The sequence below is a fragment of the Bufo bufo genome, chromosome 1 (genome assembly GCF_905171765.1).
Source record: "Bufo bufo chromosome 1, aBufBuf1.1, whole genome shotgun sequence".
In the NCBI taxonomy this organism is placed as follows: domain Eukaryota; kingdom Metazoa; phylum Chordata; class Amphibia; order Anura; family Bufonidae; genus Bufo; species Bufo bufo.
Window position 1 is genome coordinate 593,099,554 of NC_053389.1, and position 19,264 is coordinate 593,118,817.

Consider the following 19,264-nt stretch of genomic DNA (forward strand, 5'->3'; position numbering starts at 1 on the left):
CCCTGTATGTAGAGGGAGTATCTCACAGGGCCTGAACCGGTGTAGGCCTGAAGTAAATATATCTTTGCCCAAAATGGCTGTATTTCAAATGCCTGATTCAAACCCCTGTATGTAGAGGGGGTATCTCACACGGTCTGAACCAGTGTAGGCCTGAAGTAAATGTTTCTTTGCACAAAATGGCTGTATTTCAAATGTCTGTATTTCAAATCCCTGAATCAAACCCCTGTATGTAGAGGGAGTATCTCACAGGGCCTGAACCAGCGTAGGCCTGAACTAAATATTTCTTTGCATTAAATGGCTGTATTTCAAATGGCTGTATTTCAAATCCCTGAATCAAACCCCTGTATGTAGAGGGAGTATCTTACAGGGCCTGAACCAGTGTAGGCCTGAAGTAAATATATATTTGCCCAAAAAGGCTGTATTTCAAATGGCTGTATTTCAAATCCCTGAATCAAACCCCTGTATGTAGAGGGAGTATCTTACAGGGCCTGAATCGGTGTAGGCCTGAAATAAATATATCTTTGCCCAAAATGGCTGTATTTCAAATGGCTGTATTTCAAATCCCTGAATCAAACCCCTGTATGTAGAGGGGGTATCTCACACGGTCTGAACCAGTGTAGGCCTGAAGTAAATATTTCTTTGCACAAAATGGCTGTATTTCAAATGCCTGATTCAAACCCCTGTATGTAGAGGGGGTATCTCACACGGTCTGAACCAGTGTAGGCCTGAACTAAATATTTCTTTGCACAAAATGGCTGTATTTCAAATGGCTGTATTTCAAATCCCTGAATCAATCCCCTATATGTAGAGGGAGTATCTCACAGGGCCTGAAACAGTGTAGGCCTGAAGTAAATATATCTTTGCACAAAATGGCTGTATTTCAAATGGCTGCATTTCAAATCTGTGAATCAAACCCCTGTATGTAGAGGGAGTATCTCACAAGGCCTGAACCAGTGTTGGCCTGAACTAAATATTTCTTTGCCCAAAATGGCTGTATTTCAAATGGCTGTATTTCAAATCCCTGAATCAAACCCCTGTATGTAGAGGGGGTATCTCACACGGTCTGAACCAGTGTAGACCTGAAGTAAATATTTCTTTGCACAAAATGGCTGTATTTCAAATGGCGATACGTGAGCTAGCGCATGCGCAGTGTCGGCATCATGTTCATTCCCTGTGCTGGCATCATACTAATATTCTGTTGTATATTGTGAGAAAAGCATGGACAGTGCAGTACTAAAGAATTTTAAGAGGTGAATCAGATCATGTGTGTGTGAAGGTAATCTTTCTCCAATCCAGCAGAGAGATATTGTCTCCCTCCTCTAAAAAGAGAGCTCTACAAAGAAATAGGAAACCAACATGAGAGATTTGACTGCATCACTCTACAGCTCATGAGTTATAGACAGGAGAAGTCTTTTCCCTCTATCTTGAGTAGTTGAGTCAAATAGAACCTATTTGTATAAAGCTGAAATGATACCAGTTCGGCCTTTATCCCTTGTTTTCTTCTTTTGAAAGATTTTGTCTTTTAGATGGTACCTTTTATCATTTTTGTAAATACAAATGCCATGCATGCTTTGTACGAGAATACTTTCAGTTAGAATAATTTCATTTATTCTGTTGGTTAATTGCTGACTGACCAAGACCAGTTTAAAACACAATAGGGGGCAATTGCATTTTAACCATTTAAAAAAATATATATATTAAAAATAGTATTTTATGCTCAGGGTCAGTCTATATTTACCTTTAGGCATAGTAGGCCTGTTCAAAGGGCACCCCAAAAGGGACAAGGGGAAGGCTATAGAGGGTGCTATATGTTGTTAGAAGCACTCTGCAATATTTTCCTTCATTTTGTGGGCAAACACTTATAAGGTATACATGACTGTAGGTGTGATCAACTTGCTGAATTGTGTCTATATTACCCGTTTACACTGGCCGACTCAGCAGGAAACTATCATGAACAAACCGTTCATTCACGATTATTATGTGCTCATCAGAGCAAGTGAGAGCTGCATTTTCAGGTAGCAGTCATCTTCTCTATATGGGGACTAGCAATCCCTTCTGCGATTGTTCATCCCCATACAGATTCATTGTTTCTGGGAAGAAGATCACAGCGTACACAGCACAATCTGCTTCAGTTGATTGGTGGCATCTTTACAAGAAGGGAATTATCATGAACTAGTGTGCCTAGAAATGCTCCTTCCCTATAATTGCCCTGATTATTGGGCAGTGTAAAGGGGCTTTTTGACACCGGTAAATCTCTGGCTTTCTTTGTCTCATATTAAACAATTAAGTTTGCAAAAGCAGAAAAAAACAGGACATAGTCAAATACTATAAGCTACTGGACTGGTGGTTGCTTCTTATTGTTATTTGGTAGACTTTGCACTTAGATCTGTATTTACAGCACTATACAGTATTCATGTCTAATGATTTACCTGGTCTTGCTTTTATGAGTTTTACAGAAATGTTTAACCCGCCAGTTTGATGTTCTACCACACAGGTCACTGTTATAATGCTGACACAGTTGAAGATATTCACAAAAAACCCATGGATAGCATTATAAGTTCCATCTGCATTTCTTGTAAGTAGAGGGTCATTCAGATATTGGACATTTCCACAAGTTGTTTTCAAGGAGACATTCACATCTTTTGGGTAGAATTCATGAAGGGAACACTGGGCAGTTACATTATCATTGTCACCAATTGTAGAATTTAGAGACATGTTTGGAGGAGCTGGAAATAGAGAGAATTATTGAGTCAAGTACAATTTTTTTAATTATTTTTTTTGCTGCTTTGTTTCTCTATAGAAAATGAACATTTGTAAGCATTGTTCTTCATTTTTGTATACCTTCTATGGCTAAATGTGGTCTAATTAATCTATTGATTAGCTATATATATTAACCATAAATAATGCTTGTATATACTGTGTTAGATAGATACTACTGTATATCTACATTTATGATATTGTGGGTATCAGCCAATTCTTCCCAACCATCCTTTATATTTTACTTTGAAACACAAAGGAAAGAAGAGACACTAAGAAATAGGCATTTTCTATAGAAGCCTGGCATGTTTGTGCACAATTTGAATAAGTGTGTAGGTTTAATCAATGTTGGCATAATAAATATGTCAGGAATGTGAATACTTGTCGGTAATATGAATATGTGCAACAAGAATAATACAAAAGCTGTTCATCAGTAAATTGAGTGTATTTTATGTATAGCATTATTTTATTGTATTACATTACCTTGGACAGAGAGATTGATAAGAGACGCTGAAAAGTTCTTGCTAGGTGGTGGTGTTATCCTATGTATGGTGCAGTTATACTTCCCAATATCATATATTTGGGCCTGATCAATGTTATATGATGTGTCAGCATTTCTTTCATTACGGTCAGCATAAATTTCTTTTGTGATTCTGTATCCGGTCATGTTGAGGAATTCCCAGAATACAGTGTATTTCTCCAACTTTGTATCTATAGAGCAGTTTAAATTGATATGATCACCACTTGACACAAGGATCTTATCTGCAGCCTTGTTGGTTTTCGCATAAAAAGCTGCAAAGAAGATGACACAGGATGTTAATATTAGCAGATCATTTGGGTTAATTAAAAAGGTTAATTTTGTTTCGATTAATGAAAAAAGTGTATTTGAAATAACAATAGATTTTCTAATATCTTTTATTGGAAGCTTTTGTTCTTTGGAGTCAAAATCAATTTGAGAAAAAACTGTTGGATGATTCTCAAGTGTAACAATCGGTTTTATTTATTTTCAAATGTGTAGGGAAAGTGATCTAATGACTTTTTGTCATATACTTTATTAGTCAATTTTGTCAACCTTTGTCAGCTTTTAAAGTGATTTCTTTGCAACTCTCTAAATGAGCACTGCTAAGAAAATTCTGTCTTCAGTGTGTACTGTACTGAATATGGTCACCCGTATGCAGAGGAAGGCATCCTAACTTGCCTCTTCTCTCCCTGCGAGCTGCCACCCTACATCTGATTTATAAGTAGATATCTGGTTCATTACAGGAAAAAGTAGCCTTCTGCATGTGTCCCTGCGTGTAATACTTATTGTAAGAGCTGATTGGTCCTCTACTCTACCTTCTCAGCGGCTAGTTAGTGAGTACAGTGTTGCTGTCAGAATTGCACCATTACATTGTATGCAACTGTAAATGGTGCCATTAGAAAGTACAACTTGTCCTGCAAAAAATAAGCTATGTAAACAGAAAAATAAAAAAGTTAGGACTCTGGGAAGGCAGGGAGTGAAATTGGAAAACGCAAAAATGGAAAATCGCACGGTCCTCTAACAGTTAAACATCTATATTCTGGTTCTGTCTTGACGTCGTTTTCTGACATTACTTCCCGCTTTCAATATCCAAATAAAGACTTCTGTAAGTATGTATATGACCTTATCTTTCATTATTTACTAATTGATGCTGCCCTTCTATCTAAATTTGCGTTCTCCTTTTTTTTGGGGAAAAAACCCCAAACATCTTGTCCACATCTAAAGACAAACTCTTGGGGGATATTCACAAACCTGTTGCAGAAGTTTCTGAAACTAAATTGATTAAGGTTTGGTGGAAAGAATATGGATTGCTGCAGCTTCCATTTAGAGAAATGGAACAGTTGCAGAAATTTATACAGCAAATCTGCCGTGTTTGAGTTCACCCATAGAAACATAGAAACATAGAATGTGTCGGCAGATAAGAACCATTTGGCCCATCTAGTCTGCCCAATATATCTGAATCCTATGAATAGTCCCTGGCCCTATCTTATATGAAGGATAGCCTTATGCCTATCCCATGCATGCTTAAACTCCTTCACTGTATTTGCAGCTACCACTTCTGCAGGAAGGCTATTCCATGCATCCACTACTCTCTCAGTAAAGTAATACTTCCTTATATTACTTTTAAACCTTTGCCCCTCTAATTTAAAACTGTGTCCTCTTGTGGTAGTTTTTCTTCTTTTAAATATGCTCTCCTCCTTTACCGAGTTGATTCCCTTTATGTATTTAAAAGTTTCTATCATATCCCCTCTGTCTCTTCTTTCTTCCAAGCTATACATATTAAGGTCCTTTAACCTTTCCTGGTAAGTTTTATCCTGCAATCCATGTACTAGTTTAGTAGCTCTTCTCTGAACTCTCTCTAGAGTATCTATATCCTTCTGGAGATATGGCCTCCAGTACTGCGCACAATACTCCAAGTGAGGTCTCACCAGTGTTCTGTACAGCGGCATAAGCACTTCACTCTTTCTACTGCTTATACCTCTCCCTATACATCCAAGCATTCTGCTGACATTTCGTGCTGCCCTATTACATTGTCTTCCCACCTTTAAGTCTTCTGAAATAATTACTCCTAAATCCCTTTCCTCAGATACTGAGGTCAGGACTGTTTCAAATATTCTATATTCTGCCCTTGGGTTTTTACGCCCCAGGTGCATTATCTTGCACTTATCCACATTAAGTTTCAGTTGCCAGAGTTCTGACCATTCTTCTAGTTTTCCTAAATCCTTTTCCATTTGGCGTTTCCCTCCAGGAACATCAACCCTGTTACATATCTTTGTGTCATCAGCAAAAAGACAAACCTTACCATCGAGGCCTTTTGCCATGCTGACAATACTTCTCACAGCTGAGATTTACGGGCATCCAGTCTGTATTCCTTTGTTGGTAATGAAATAGTATTCGAACTTACATAGTTACATAGTTAATATGGTTGAAAAAAGCCATAAGTTCATCAACTTGCAACCAATATTTCTATAGTATCTAAACATGTAACACGACAAAAAGGAAAAAAAACTATAGAAATACTACCTACAACTCCAATGTCAAAAAATGTAATAATTGCAGAGTAAGTTGTAATAGTACTGGCAGTAGTCAGAAATCTGACCCCATACCTCCCAACTTTTAACAAGGAGGGACATTATCAGCGACACTCTAAGCCATGCCTCTAACCTCACCCAATGTCTATCTATACATGTCCCAATCCTCCCCAGTACCCTTTGGGCCCACCCACAGTATATTGCCCCCTTAGTGCCCTCACACAGTAGTTATGCCCCCTTTGTGTCCCTACACAGTTACATGCCCCCTTTAGTGCCGCAGCAGTAGTATTCCCCCTTTATTGCCCCCACACAGTAGAATAACCCCTTTAGTGTTGCCACATAGTAGTATGCCCCCTCTAGTGTCCCCACACAGTAGAATGTCCCATTTAGTGCACCCTTGCAGTAGAATACTCCCTTAGTGGCCCCACACAGTAAAATGCCCCTTTTAATGTCCCCTTACAGTAGTGATGGCCCCCGTGCTGTTAATAAAATAAAAAATAACACTTACCTAGCCTTGTTCCCCTGGTGAATGGAGAACACATGTTCTCCCTAGGAGCAGGAACAATACAGTGATAACATCTAGTCACCTGCTGTGCTTTGCTCAAGAACACAGGGACTGTGGAATTATCATTCCCTGACCTTGGTGATCCACTGTTTAGCCCAGCAGGCACGATGAGAGTGCTGGCACTTGAATAGTGAAGCAGGGAGTGGACTTTTATGCATGAAAAGAATGAAAAATTTTAAAAACTAAATGAAATGAAAAAACTGCAAGTTTTACTGAATATGTCCTACAGAGCTATATATAAAATTGCTCAGCTCCTCCTGTTCTATAACATGCTTTAGATTGCACATGCTGCATGGTGTATTGTGACAGATAGGAATTTAAGCAAAAGGGCAAAAAGGTCCTGCACCATACATGGTAAAGCGTGACTTTTATTTCATACATTAAAATCCAATAACAATGGTTTCCTGCTTATGTTTTTTGAGCCTTCAAGGCTCTTATTTATAGCTGACAAGTGGAAAGACTAAAATCAATCTGGTGAAAAGTTTTGCACTCTTTGTGTAACAGTATTTCACAGACACATTTTACAGACACACATTCCATGTATTAAACAAAGTGTCTTCAATTAAATACATGTTACTGTTGAAAAATAGAATTTAAAAAAATAAACATTAAAGGGTTTTTCTGAGGTTTTGATATTGATGACCTATCCTCAGGACAGGTGATCAGTATCTGATTGGTGTGGGTCCAACACCTGCGACCACGCAGCAGCCTTTTACGTGCTTACCAATCACAATGTCATACATTATTTGGCAGCTGTGCTTGCTATCGCAGCTCAGTCACATTCACTTCAATGGGGCTGAGCTGCGATACCAAGCACAGCCGCTATACAATGTATGGTGCTATGCTTGGTAAGCTGCCAGAAGGCCACAGCGTTCACAGGAACTCCTTGCCTTCTCAAACAGCTGATTGGTGGAATCCTGGGTGTCGGCCACCCACCAGTCAGATACTGATGACTTATCCTGAGGATAGATCATCAGTATTAACCACCTCCCGACCGCCTAACGCAGGGATGCGTCCTGCGGGCGGCCGGGTTATTCCTCCTGGACGCATCGGCGCGAGATTTCCTGTGAACGCACGCACACAGGAGCGCGCGTTCACAGGATCGCAAGGTAAACAGGCTGTAGATGCGATTTTTTTTAACCCCAGAAAGGTATATCAGACGCTGTTTTGTTTTGTCTGATATACCTGCTACCTGGTCCTCTGGTGGTCCCTTTTGCTTGGATCGACCACCAGAGGACACAGGCAGCTCTGTAAGTAGCACCAAGCACCACTACACTACACCCCCCTGTCACTTATTAACCCCTGATCACCCCATATAGACTCCCTGATCACCCCCCTGTCATTGATCACCCCCCTGTAAGGCTCCATTCAGACGTCCGTATGTGTTTTGCGGATCCGCAAAACACGGACACCGGCAATGTGCTTTCCGCATTTTGCAGATCCGCACATTGCCAGAACTATATAGAAAATGCCTTTTCTTGTCCGCAATTGCGGACAAGAATAGGACATGTTCTATATTTTTGCGGAACGGAAGTGCGGACCCGGAAGTGCAGATCCGCAATTCCGGATCCGAGCGGGACAAAGTCTGTCCCCATAGAAATGAATGGGTCCGCAATTCTGTTCCGCAAAATCCGGAACAGAATTGCGGACGTGTGAATGGGGCCTAAGGGTCCCTTATCACCGCCAGTTAGTTAGCCACTTGTTAGGTAGTTAGCGCCCACCGCACCGCAGTCACTGATTAGTCGCTGATTAGCATCATCGCTGTCGCTAATCAGCACTAGTACTATATAGTATCTGTAAGTGATCAAGACTGATCGCAATCAGATCTATATCAGTACATTAGGGTCACCTTAGGCTCTACAAAAAACGCAGTGTTCGCCCGATCAGGCCTGATCTTGTGCGCACACTTGCGTTCAGTCCGCCCCACCGCAGTGACAGAAATGTTTTTTTTTTTCTGATCACTGCAAATCGCTGCGGCGCTATAAAGATCACTTTTGAGCTTTTTGGATCTTTATTAGCGATCGCAGCTCTTTTTTTTTTTTTGCACATTTTTTGGCAGAGATTTTTTCATCCACATTGATCGATGCGAATGAAGAAATCTGTGCCGTTCATTTTTTCTTTTAGCCCAGAGGCTGAACGGAAAAAAAAAATCTCATTACCCGTATGCTCAATATAAGGCCTCATGCACACGACCGTGCCGTTTTTTGCGGTCCGCAATTTGCGGAACGGAATGGGCGCCGGCAATATAAATGCCTATTCTTGTCCGCAAAGCGCTGACAAGAATAGGACATGTTATATTTTTTTAGCGGGGCCGAGGAACGGAGCCATGGATGTGGACAGCACACGGAGTGCTGTCCGCATATTTTGCGGCCCCATTGAAATGAATGGGTCCGCATCCGAGCCGCCAAAGCGGCGGCTCGGATGCGGACCCAAACAACGGTCGTGTGCATGAGGCCTAAGGAGAATAGCAGAAACTCCTAATGCTGGCCATACATGTAATGATTGCGGAGACCCTCAAATGCCAGGGCAGTACAAACACCCCACAATTGACCCCATTTTGGAAAGAAGACACCCCAAGGTATTCGCTGAGGGGCATATTGAGTCCATGAAAGATTGAACTTTTTGTCACAAGTTAGCGGAAAGGGAGACTTTGTGAGAAAAAAATAAATAAATCAATTTCCGCTAACTTGTGCCAAAAAAAAAATCTTCTGTGAACTTGCCATGCCCCTCACGGAATACCTTGGGGTGTCTTCTTTCCAAAATGGGGTCACATGTGGGGTATTTATACTGCCCTGGCACTTTAGGGGCCCTAAAGCGTGAGAAGAAGTCTGGAATCCAAATGCCTAAAAATGCCCTCCTAAAAGGTACTCGTTGGACTTTCGGCCCCTTTGTGCATCTTGGTTGCAAAAAAGTGTCACACATGTGGTAACGCTATACTCAGGAGAAGTAGGGCAATGTGTTTTGGGGTGTCTTTTTACATATACCCATGCTGGGTGAGAGAAATATCTCTGTAAATTGACAGCTTTGTATAAAAAAATGGGAAAAGATGTAATTTAGGCCTCATGCACACGACCGTTGTGTGCATCCGTGGCCGTTGTGCCGTTTTCCGTTTTTTTTTTTCGCGGACCCATTGACTTTCAATGGGTCCGTGGAAAAATCGGAAAAATGCACCGTTTTGCAGCCGCATCCATGATCCGTGTTTCCTGTCCGTCAAAAAAATATGACCTGTCCTATTTTTTTGACGGACAACGGTTCACGGACCCATTCAAGTCAATGGGTCCGTGAAAGAACATGGATGCACACAAGATTGGCATCCGCGTCCGTGATCCGTGGCCGTAGGTTACTTTCATACAGACGGATCCGAAGATCCGTCTGCATAAAAGCTTTTTCAGAGATGAGTTTTCACTTAGTGAAAACTCATATCCGACAGTATATTCTAACACAGAGGCGTTCCCATAGTGATGGGGATGCTTCTAGTTAGAATATACTACGAACTGTGTACATGACTGCCCCCTGCTGCCTGGCAGCACCCGATCTCTTACAGGGGGCTGTGATCCGCACAATTAACCCCTCAGGTGCTGCACCTGAGGGGTTAATTGTGCATATCATAGCCCCCTATAAGAGATCAGGGGCTGCCAGGCAGCAGGGGGCAGACCCCCCTCCCTCCCCAGTTTGAATATCATTGGTGGCCAGTGTGCGGCCCCCCGCCCCCCTATTGTAATATCATTGGTGGCCAGTGTGCGGCCTCCCCCGCCCCCCCCCCCCTCCCTCTATTGTAATATCATTGGTGGCCAGTGTGCGGCCCCCCCCGCCCGCCCCCCTATTGTAATATCATTGGTGGCCAGTGTGCGGCCTCCCCCGCCCCCCCTCCCTCTATTGTAATATCATTGGTAGCCAGTGTGCGGCCCCCCCCGGCCCCCCCCCCCCTCTATTGTATTATTATCATTGGTGGCCCCCTGTAAGAGATCAGGGGCTGCCAGGCAGCAGGGGGCAGTTTGAATATCATTGGTGGCCAGTGTGCGGCCCCCCCCCCGGCCCCCCCTTTATTGTAATTTCATTGGTGGCCAGTGTACGGCCTCCCCTCTCCCCCCCCCGATCATTGGTGGCAGCGGAGAGTTCCGATCGGAATCCCAGTTTAATCGCTCTGGGGCTCCGATCGGTAACCATGGCAACCAGGACGCAATATTACAATATTAGAAGCATCATACTTACCTGCTGGCTGCTGCGCTGTCTGTGACCGGCCGGGAGCTCCTACTGGTAAGTGACAGGTCTGTGCGGCGCATTGCTTAATGATCTGTCACTTATCAGTAGGAGGAGCTCCCGGCTAAGTAACGGCTAAGTAACCATGGCAACCAGGCCTGCAGTAGCGCCCTGGTTGCCATGGTTACCGATCGGAGCCCCAGAGCGATTAAACTGGGACTCCGATCGGAACTCTCCGCTGCCACCAATGATCGGGAAGGGGGGGGAGAGGGGAGGCCGTACACTGGCCACCAATGAAATTACAATAAAGGGGGGCCGGGGGGGGGCCGCACACTGGCCACCAATGATATTACAATAGAGGGGGGGCCGGGGGGGGCGCACACTGGCCACCAATGATATTCAAACTGGGGAGGGAGGGGGGTCTGCCCCCTGCTGCCTGGCAGCCCCTGATCTCTTAGAGAGGGCTATGATCAGCACAATTAACCCCTTCAGGTGCGGCACCTGAAGGGTTAATTGTGCTGATCACAGCCCCCTGTAAAAGATCGGGTGCTGCCAGGCAGCAGGGGGCAGTCATGTACACAGTTTGTCGTATATTCTAACTAGAAGCGTCCCCATCACTATGGATCTGAGTTTCACGATGTAACTCAAATCCAATGGTATATTCTAACATAGAGGCGTTCCCATGGTGATGGGGACGCTTCAAGTTAAAATATACCATCGGATTGGAGAAAACTCCGATCCTATGGTATATTAACTCCTGACTTTACATTGAAAGTCAATGGGGGACGGATCCGTTTGAAATTGCACCATATTGTGTCAACGTCAAACGGATCCGTCCCCATTGACTTGCATTGTAATTCAGGACGGATCTGTTTGGCTCCGCACGGCCAGGCGGACACCAAAACGACTTTTTTTTCATGTCCGTGGATCCTCCAAAAATCAAGGAAGACCCACGGACGAAAAAACGGTCACGGATCACGGACCAACGGAACCCCGTTTTGCGGACCGTGAAAAAATACGGTCGTGTGCATGAGGCCTTACAGAGATATTTCTCTCACCCAGCATGGGTATATGTAAAAATACACCCCTTCTGGTAAGCATAATCAGTAGCTTCTGTGCTTATACACAGTGCTTTAAGGTTCTACACACGAGGCGCTGCCTCCTCTTTTTTCTTTTTTCCTTTTATATAAAAATACACGCCAAAACACATTGCCCTACTTCTCCTGAGTACGGCCAGGGCCGGTGCAAGGATTTTTGCCGCCCCCTCATGTCACTCACTCACTGACAGACAGACACGCACTCAGACACTCACTGAATGACGTACACATACACTCACTGACAGACACACATACACTCACTGACAGACACACACACACACACACACACACTGACAGACACACACTCAGACACTCACTGAATGACGTACACAGAAACTCACTGACAGACATACTCACTGACAGACACACACCTTCCCACTGAAAAACACACACACATGGAAACTCACTGACAGACACTCACTCACTGGCAGACAAACACACACATATACTCACTGGCAAACATACAGACACTTACTGACCGACAGACATCCACACTTACTGACATACACTCACTCACTGACATACACACACAGACACTCAGTGAAAGACACACATACATTTACTGACAGAAAGACAGACATACATACACTCACTTACTGACATAAATACACAGGCAGACACTCACTCAGTCAAACACTTAAACACTCACCTCCCTGGGGTCCAGTGTGGTGCAGCTCCTCAGTCCTCCAGCGCACCGTTTAGTATGCCGGGGCCGGAATGACGTCATATTCCGGCATCACAGAGGGCGCACGAGGGAGGAGTGGGGAGCTGCTAGAACAGCCTCCCTTGCCGCCCGCCTCCTCTCCTCCGGTAATTTACTGGCAGAGCAGGCACCTGCCATCAGGGTAAGCAGATGCCTGCTCTGCCATTTTTAAGACGGACCTCCACCTCCTGGCCCCCCTGTAACGGCGCTGGGGGCGGCTCAAGAGTCACTCGCCCAGGGCTGCAGCCCCAGTCAGGGGGAGCCCACCAGGGCATCACAGAGGGCGCACGAGGGAGGAGTGGGGAGCTGCTAGAACAGCCTCCCTTGCAGGACGGCGCCCTAGGCGAACGTCTAGTTCGCCCATATGGCTGCACCGGCCCTGAGTACGGCGATACCACATGTATGACACTTTTTTGCAGCCTAGGTGCGTAAAGGGGCCGAAAGTCCAACGAGTACCTTTAGGTTTTACAGGGTTGCTCACAATTTAGCCTCGCCCAAAATGCCAGAACAGTAAACACACCCCACAAATGACCCCATTTCGGAAAGTAGACACCCCAAGGTATTCACTGAGGGGCATAGTGAGTCCGTGGGAGATTTTTAATTTTTTTTGCCAGAAGTTAGCAGAAATGGAAACTTTATTTATTTTATTTTTTTCTCAGAAAGTGTCATTTTCAACTAACTTGTGAAAAAAAATCTAATCATACATGAACTCACCATGCCCCTCCGCGAATACTTTGGGGTGTCTTCTTTCTAAAATGGGGTCATTTGGGGGGTATTTATACTATCCTGGCATTCTAGAACCTCAAGAAACAAGACAGGTGCTCAGAAAGTCAGAGCTGCTTCAAAATGCGTAAATTCACATTTTTGTACCATAGTTTGTAAACGCTATAACTTTTGCGCAAATCAATAAATATACACTTATTGGATTTTTTTTTATCAAAGACATGTAGCACAATAAATTCTGACACAAACTTGTATAGAAATGTAATTATATTTGAACAATTTAACCAGAGAAAGTTAAAAATACACTTTTTTTTAGAAAATTGCGGCCTATTTTGATTAATATCGGAAAAACGAAAAATCTTAGCAGCAATCAAATACCACCAAAAGAAAGCTGTATTTGTGAGAAGAAATTTGGGTGGTAAGTTGTATAACCGAGCAATAAACCGTGAAAGTAGTGTAGTGCAGAATTGTAAAAAGTGGTCTGGTCATTAACCACTTCAGCCCCCCTAGCTTAAACACCCTTAATGACCAGACCACTTTTTACACTTCTGCACTACACTACTTTCACCATTGCAACTTACCACCCAAATGAATTTTACCTCCTTTTCTTCTCACTAATAGAGCTTTCATTTGCTGGTATTTCATTGCTGCTGACATTTTTACTTTTTTTGTTATCAATCGAAATTTAAAGATTTTTTTGCAAAAAAATTACATTTTTCACTTTCAGTTGTAAAATTTTGCAAAAAAAACGACATCCATATATAATTTTTTTTCTAAAATTTATTGTTCTACATGTCTTTGATAAAAAAAAATGTTTGGGTAAAAAAAAAATGGTTTGGGTAAAAGTTATAGCGTTTACAAACTATGGTACAAAAATGTGAATTTCCGCTTTTTGAAGCAGCTCTGACTTTCTGAGCACCTGTCATGTTTCCTGAGGTTCTACAATGGCCAAACACTACAAACACCCCACAAATGACCCCATTTCGGAAAGTAGACACCCTAAGGTATTCGCTGATGGGCATAGTGAGTTCATAGAAATTTTTTTTCACAAGTTAGCGGAAAATGATGATTTTTTTTTTTTTTTTTCTTACAAAGTCTCATATTCCACAAAAAAACTGACAAAAAATAAAAAATTCCATGAACTCACTATGCCCATCAGGAAATACCTTGGGGTGTCTTCTTTCCAAAATGGGGTCACTTGTGGGGTAGTTATACTGCCCTGGCATTCTAGGGGCCCTAATGTGTGGTAAGTAGTTTGAAATCAAAATGTGTAAAAAATGACCTGTGAAATCCGAAAGGTGCTCTTTGGAATGTGGGCCCCTTTGCCCACCTAGGCTGCAAAAAAGTGTCACACATGTGGTATTGCCGTACTCAGGAAAACTTGGGCAATGTGTTTTGGGGTGTCATTTTACATATACCCATGCTGGGTGAGATAAATATCTCGGCAAAAGACAACTTTTCCCATATTTTTATACAAAGTTGGCATTTGACCAAGATATTTCTCTCACCCAGCATGGGTATATGTAAAATGACACCCCAAAACACATTCCCCAACTTCTCCTGAGTACGGCGATACCAGATGTGTGACACTTTTTTGCAGCCTAGATGCGCAAAGGGGCCCACATTCCTTTTAGAAGGGCATTTTTAGACATTTGACTCCCAGACTTCTTCTCACGCTTTAGGGCCCCTAAAATGCCAGGGCAGTATAAATACCCCACATGTGACCCCATTTTGGAAAGAAGACACCCCAAGGTATTCAATGAGGGGCATGGCGAGTTCATAGAAATTTTTATTTTTTGCCACAAGTTAGCAGAAATTGATTTTTTTTGTTTTATTCTCACAAAGTCTCCCTTTCCGCTAACTTGGGACAAAAATTTCAATCTTTCATGGACTCAATATGCCCCTCAGCGAATACCTTGGGGTGTCTACTTTCAGAAATGGGGTCACATGTGGGGTATTTATACTGCCCTGGCATTTTAGGGGCCCTAAAGCGTGAGAAGAAGTCTGGAATATAAATGTCTAAAAATATTTACGCATTTGGATTCCGTGAGGGGTATGGTGAGTTCATGTGAGATTTTATTTTTTGACACAAGTTAGTGGAATATGAGACTTTGTAAGAAAAAAAAAAAATTTCCGCTAACTTGGGCCAAAAAAATGTCTGAATGGAGCCTTACAGGGGGGTGATCAATGACAGGGGGGTGATCAGGGAGTCTATATGGGGTGATCACCCCCCTGTCATTGATCACCCCCCTGTAAGGCTCCATTCAGATGTCCGTATGTTTTTTACGGATCCACGGATACATGGATCAGATCCGGAAAACACATACGGACATCTGAATGGAGCCTTACAGGGGCGTGATCAATGACAGTGGGGTGATCACCCCATATAGACTCCCTGATCACCCCCCTGTCATTGATCACCCCCCTGTAAGGCTCCATTCAGACATTTTTTTGAATGGAGCCTTACAGGGGGGTGATCAATGACAGGGGGGTGATCAGGGAGTCTATATGGGGTGATCACCCCCCTGTCATTGATCACCCCCCCTGTAAGGCTTCATTCAGATGTCCGTACGTGTTTTGCGGATCCGATCCATGTATCCGTGGATCCGTAAAAAACATACGGACGTCTGAATGGAGCCTTACAGGGGGGTAATCAATGACAGGGGGGTGATCAATGACAGGGGGGTGATCAGGGAGTATATATGGGGTGATCAGGGGTGAATAAGGGGTTAATAAGTGACGGGGGGGGTGTAGTGTAGTGTGGTGCTTGGTGCTACTTATTACTGAGCTGCCTATGTCCTCTGGTGGTCGATCCAAACAAAAGGGACCACCAGAGGACCAGGTAGCAGGTATATTAGACGCTGTTATCAAAACAGCGTCTAATATACCTGTTAGGGGTTAAAAAAATCGCATCTCCAGCCTGCCAGCGAACGATCGCCGCTGGCAGAGTGAAGATCCACTCGCTTACCTTCCGATCCTGTGAACGTGCGCACCTGTGTGCGCGCGTTCACAGGAAATCTCGCCTCTCGCGAGATGACGCGTATATGCGTCCACCCAGAATAGCAGGGCCGCCGCCAGGACGCAATCCTGCGTACGGCGGTCCTGAGGCGTTGAGGGGGTTTAAGCTAGGGGGGCTGAGGTGGTTAAAATCTCAGAAAACCCCTTTAAAAACTGTGAAAAACCATCCAGACAAGGGAGGAATCTGGAATATGGACCAACCAACTATGCAACTCATGGGAATATGTGTAGAGCTAACAAACTGAGACACTTTTGTATTCCTAATTGTTACAACGAATTGCAAAATGTAGCATTGAAGAAATAACAGTTACAAGAGATACTACGGAAAAAAGGTATGGTACTGTGCATGCAGTGCAACTAATGAAGAGATGGATGAATGGATTGATAAGCTAATATAACCATATAAAAGCATCAGTCATGTATAAATGTTAATCCATTATTGAACAGTTCAGTGACAACCTCAATCACAACTAGAAATGAAATTTCTCAAATTCATTTAGTTGCAAACCAAAATAGAAACTCCCAAGCGATATGATCAAGGATAAGCACTTATCCAAAAAGTTATATAACAGAAAGGCGGCTCTCCACTGGTTTTCTGGAAATAGGTGCTCTTGCCCAATATGACTCACCCTTGTCAATTATGGTAAATTTAGAAAATATAGTAATGAAGGGCAGGCACTCAATTTATGGGTTCATGAGAAAGTGAGATTTTATTTAGAGAACAATTTAAAATACTAAACATTCATAAAATTCATAAAACAATGATAATAACAGTCTTATAAAAATGGCAATAATTTTTCAACAGTTGATCGCAATAACTATGTCACTTTTATAGCAGCACCTATAAATATGTATACTTGTTAATTTTGTAACAGCAATTAAGTAGCAGCACTTGTTCACAGTAACAAAGATAATTTTGTAGTAGCAACTGAAATGATTTTGTAGCAGCAGCTTGTTACAATAATGTTTTTTACAGCAGTTAATAGAGGGAATCTCTGTAGTTGATTGTTGATTGGTTTTAGCAATAGTTCATCCTTTAGAACGTGCAGTATATGTGCAATAAGAAAGTCTCAGCATGTCATGGCACCGATATTTAATAATGGTGGCTGTTGGAGATAATAATAACTCAATGTCTCCTTTATTAAACGGTGCAGATGAACGCACCCTTTAAGTACAGTCACGTTTTTTGTGTGGCCAGTGGTTCCTCTGTTATATAGAAAGAGATGATTTTACTCACGGTTGTCTCCTAATGCGGCGTCCCGCATAGATATTAAGCACAGACCGACCTTTATATTGATCCTTTAGAAAAACTCAGATCGCAGCTGTAGTGAGAAGTCAGCGTCCCTCGTGGTATGGCGGCGTCTCTGCTTGGTTCCGGTTCGCCCCTCCAGTATTCGGTTCGCTTTTATAATCAGCTGCCGGTGTTCCGCTTATATAGAAGTAGGTCAGTTAACCGTGGGTATCTCTTTGGAGCGCTCCAGTGCTGTGATCCTCGATTTGTATGCTTGTTCACCCAAACATGTTTCGGATCGTAGACTCGCTCCTTCCTCAGTGGTCAAGCATACTCCACATTATGTCGTCCTTATATCTGGTTCAAGCATTTCAGTTGCTGCTACAAAATTATCTTTGTTACTGTGAACAAGTGCTGCTACTTAATTGCTGTTACAAAATTACCTAGGTGCTGCTATAAAAGTGACATAGTTATTGCGGTGAAAAATTATTGCCATTTTTATAAGACTGTTATTATCATTGTTTTATGAATTTTATGAATGTTTAGTATTTTAAATTGTTCTCTAAATAAAATCTCACTTTCTCATGAACCCATAAATTGAGTGCCTGCCCTTCATTACTATACTTATCCAAAAACGCCTGGTGTGAATGGGAAAAGCTCCATAATGTGTAGGCACCAACATTTTAAATATTTACACTCACCTGTAGGTAATATCATTAAGCAGACAGAGAGAATTTGAGAGTAGTATGCCATCTTCATCAGTATGATCCACAAAGAGTAATGAAAGAGGCGTTGTACTGTGCAGCACTTTCACTTCACAACTAATGACCCACCCATCCTCAAGTCCTGAAAACTATCAGGTCATGCAGTCTTCACCCAATAGGTTGCTTATAGCAAACGATTTTGAGTTTAGGAACTTACAATACATTAAATGGTTGCTATGTAAAATTAGTGTGAACATATAATATTAACTTCTTCATTTCCCACAGGCAGTGTCCTTTAACACTTTAAGAACCGGGCCAATTTTTATTTTCACTTTTTTGTTTTATCCCTCTCGCCTTCCAATAGCCATAATATTTTTACTTTTCCATTCACAGCCTTATGAAGATTTACTTTCGGCGGCAATGCCAAATTTATATAGTTTTTATTATTTTGCTTTACTTTTTTTTTAATAATAAAAACCTCTAAAGAAATATAAATTTGCCTTGCATTACCATATTCTGACACCTATAACTTTTTTATATTTTCACCTACTGAGCTGTTTGAGGGCTTGTATTATTATTTATATTTTTTAAGTACAAGCTGTAGTTTATGTTGGCCTCATTGAGGATACATACCACTTTTTGACCACTTTTTATTTAGTTTTTATGGGTGGCAATGGGACCAAACTAGCTCCATTACAGCAGTCGCTGTGCAGAATAAATATTTCATATTTTAATAGTTCAAATATATTTCAACCTGGTGATAACTATTATTTATTTATTTTTATTGTAAATGTAGATTAATTTATGTAAAACTGGTGATTTTAATTTTTTATAATTTTGTTGTCTTACGTGTATTTTTTTACTGTAATTTTAGTAACCATAGAAGACTTGAACAGGCAATCCTCTGGTCACTTATAACACAGACTGCAATAACATACTATTGCAATCGATGGGATTTTATTTTTTTAATTTCTTTTTATGTTTATTTTATGTTTACTCTGAATTTATTAAGTTTTTTAGACAAATCAAAACAACTTGTACAAATAGTAGAGGAACTCGCAGGAACCTCTGCAATCAACACCAAAATAGCACAGAATCAGCAAGCAAAATTATATAACTGAGTAATCTTAGAAATGGTTGACCACAAAGATAATCTCTATATTGCGCAACAGCCAATTTGAAGTAATGTCTAACCTGCTCCAGGCGATGACATTT

General features: G+C 42.1%; 1 protein-coding gene across 4 annotated transcripts in view; it reads right to left on the bottom strand.

The window, feature by feature from the left end:
- The window catches only part of LOC120985159, a 65,552-nt gene extending 47,416 nt beyond the window's left edge, over positions 1-18,136 (bottom strand). For all 4 annotated transcript variants that reach the window (XM_040413486.1, XM_040413489.1, XM_040413487.1 and 1 more), the window contains exons 1-3: positions 18,047-18,136; positions 3,241-3,549; positions 2,430-2,726 (exon numbers count right to left, since the gene is read on the bottom strand). In XM_040413486.1, the coding sequence (XP_040269420.1) occupies positions 2,430-2,726; positions 3,241-3,549; positions 18,047-18,104 (664 nt within the window). In that variant the 5' untranslated portion in view covers positions 18,105-18,136. The remainder of the gene's footprint in view (positions 1-2,429; positions 2,727-3,240; positions 3,550-18,046) is intronic.
- Positions 18,137-19,264: the final 1,128 nt, after the last annotated feature.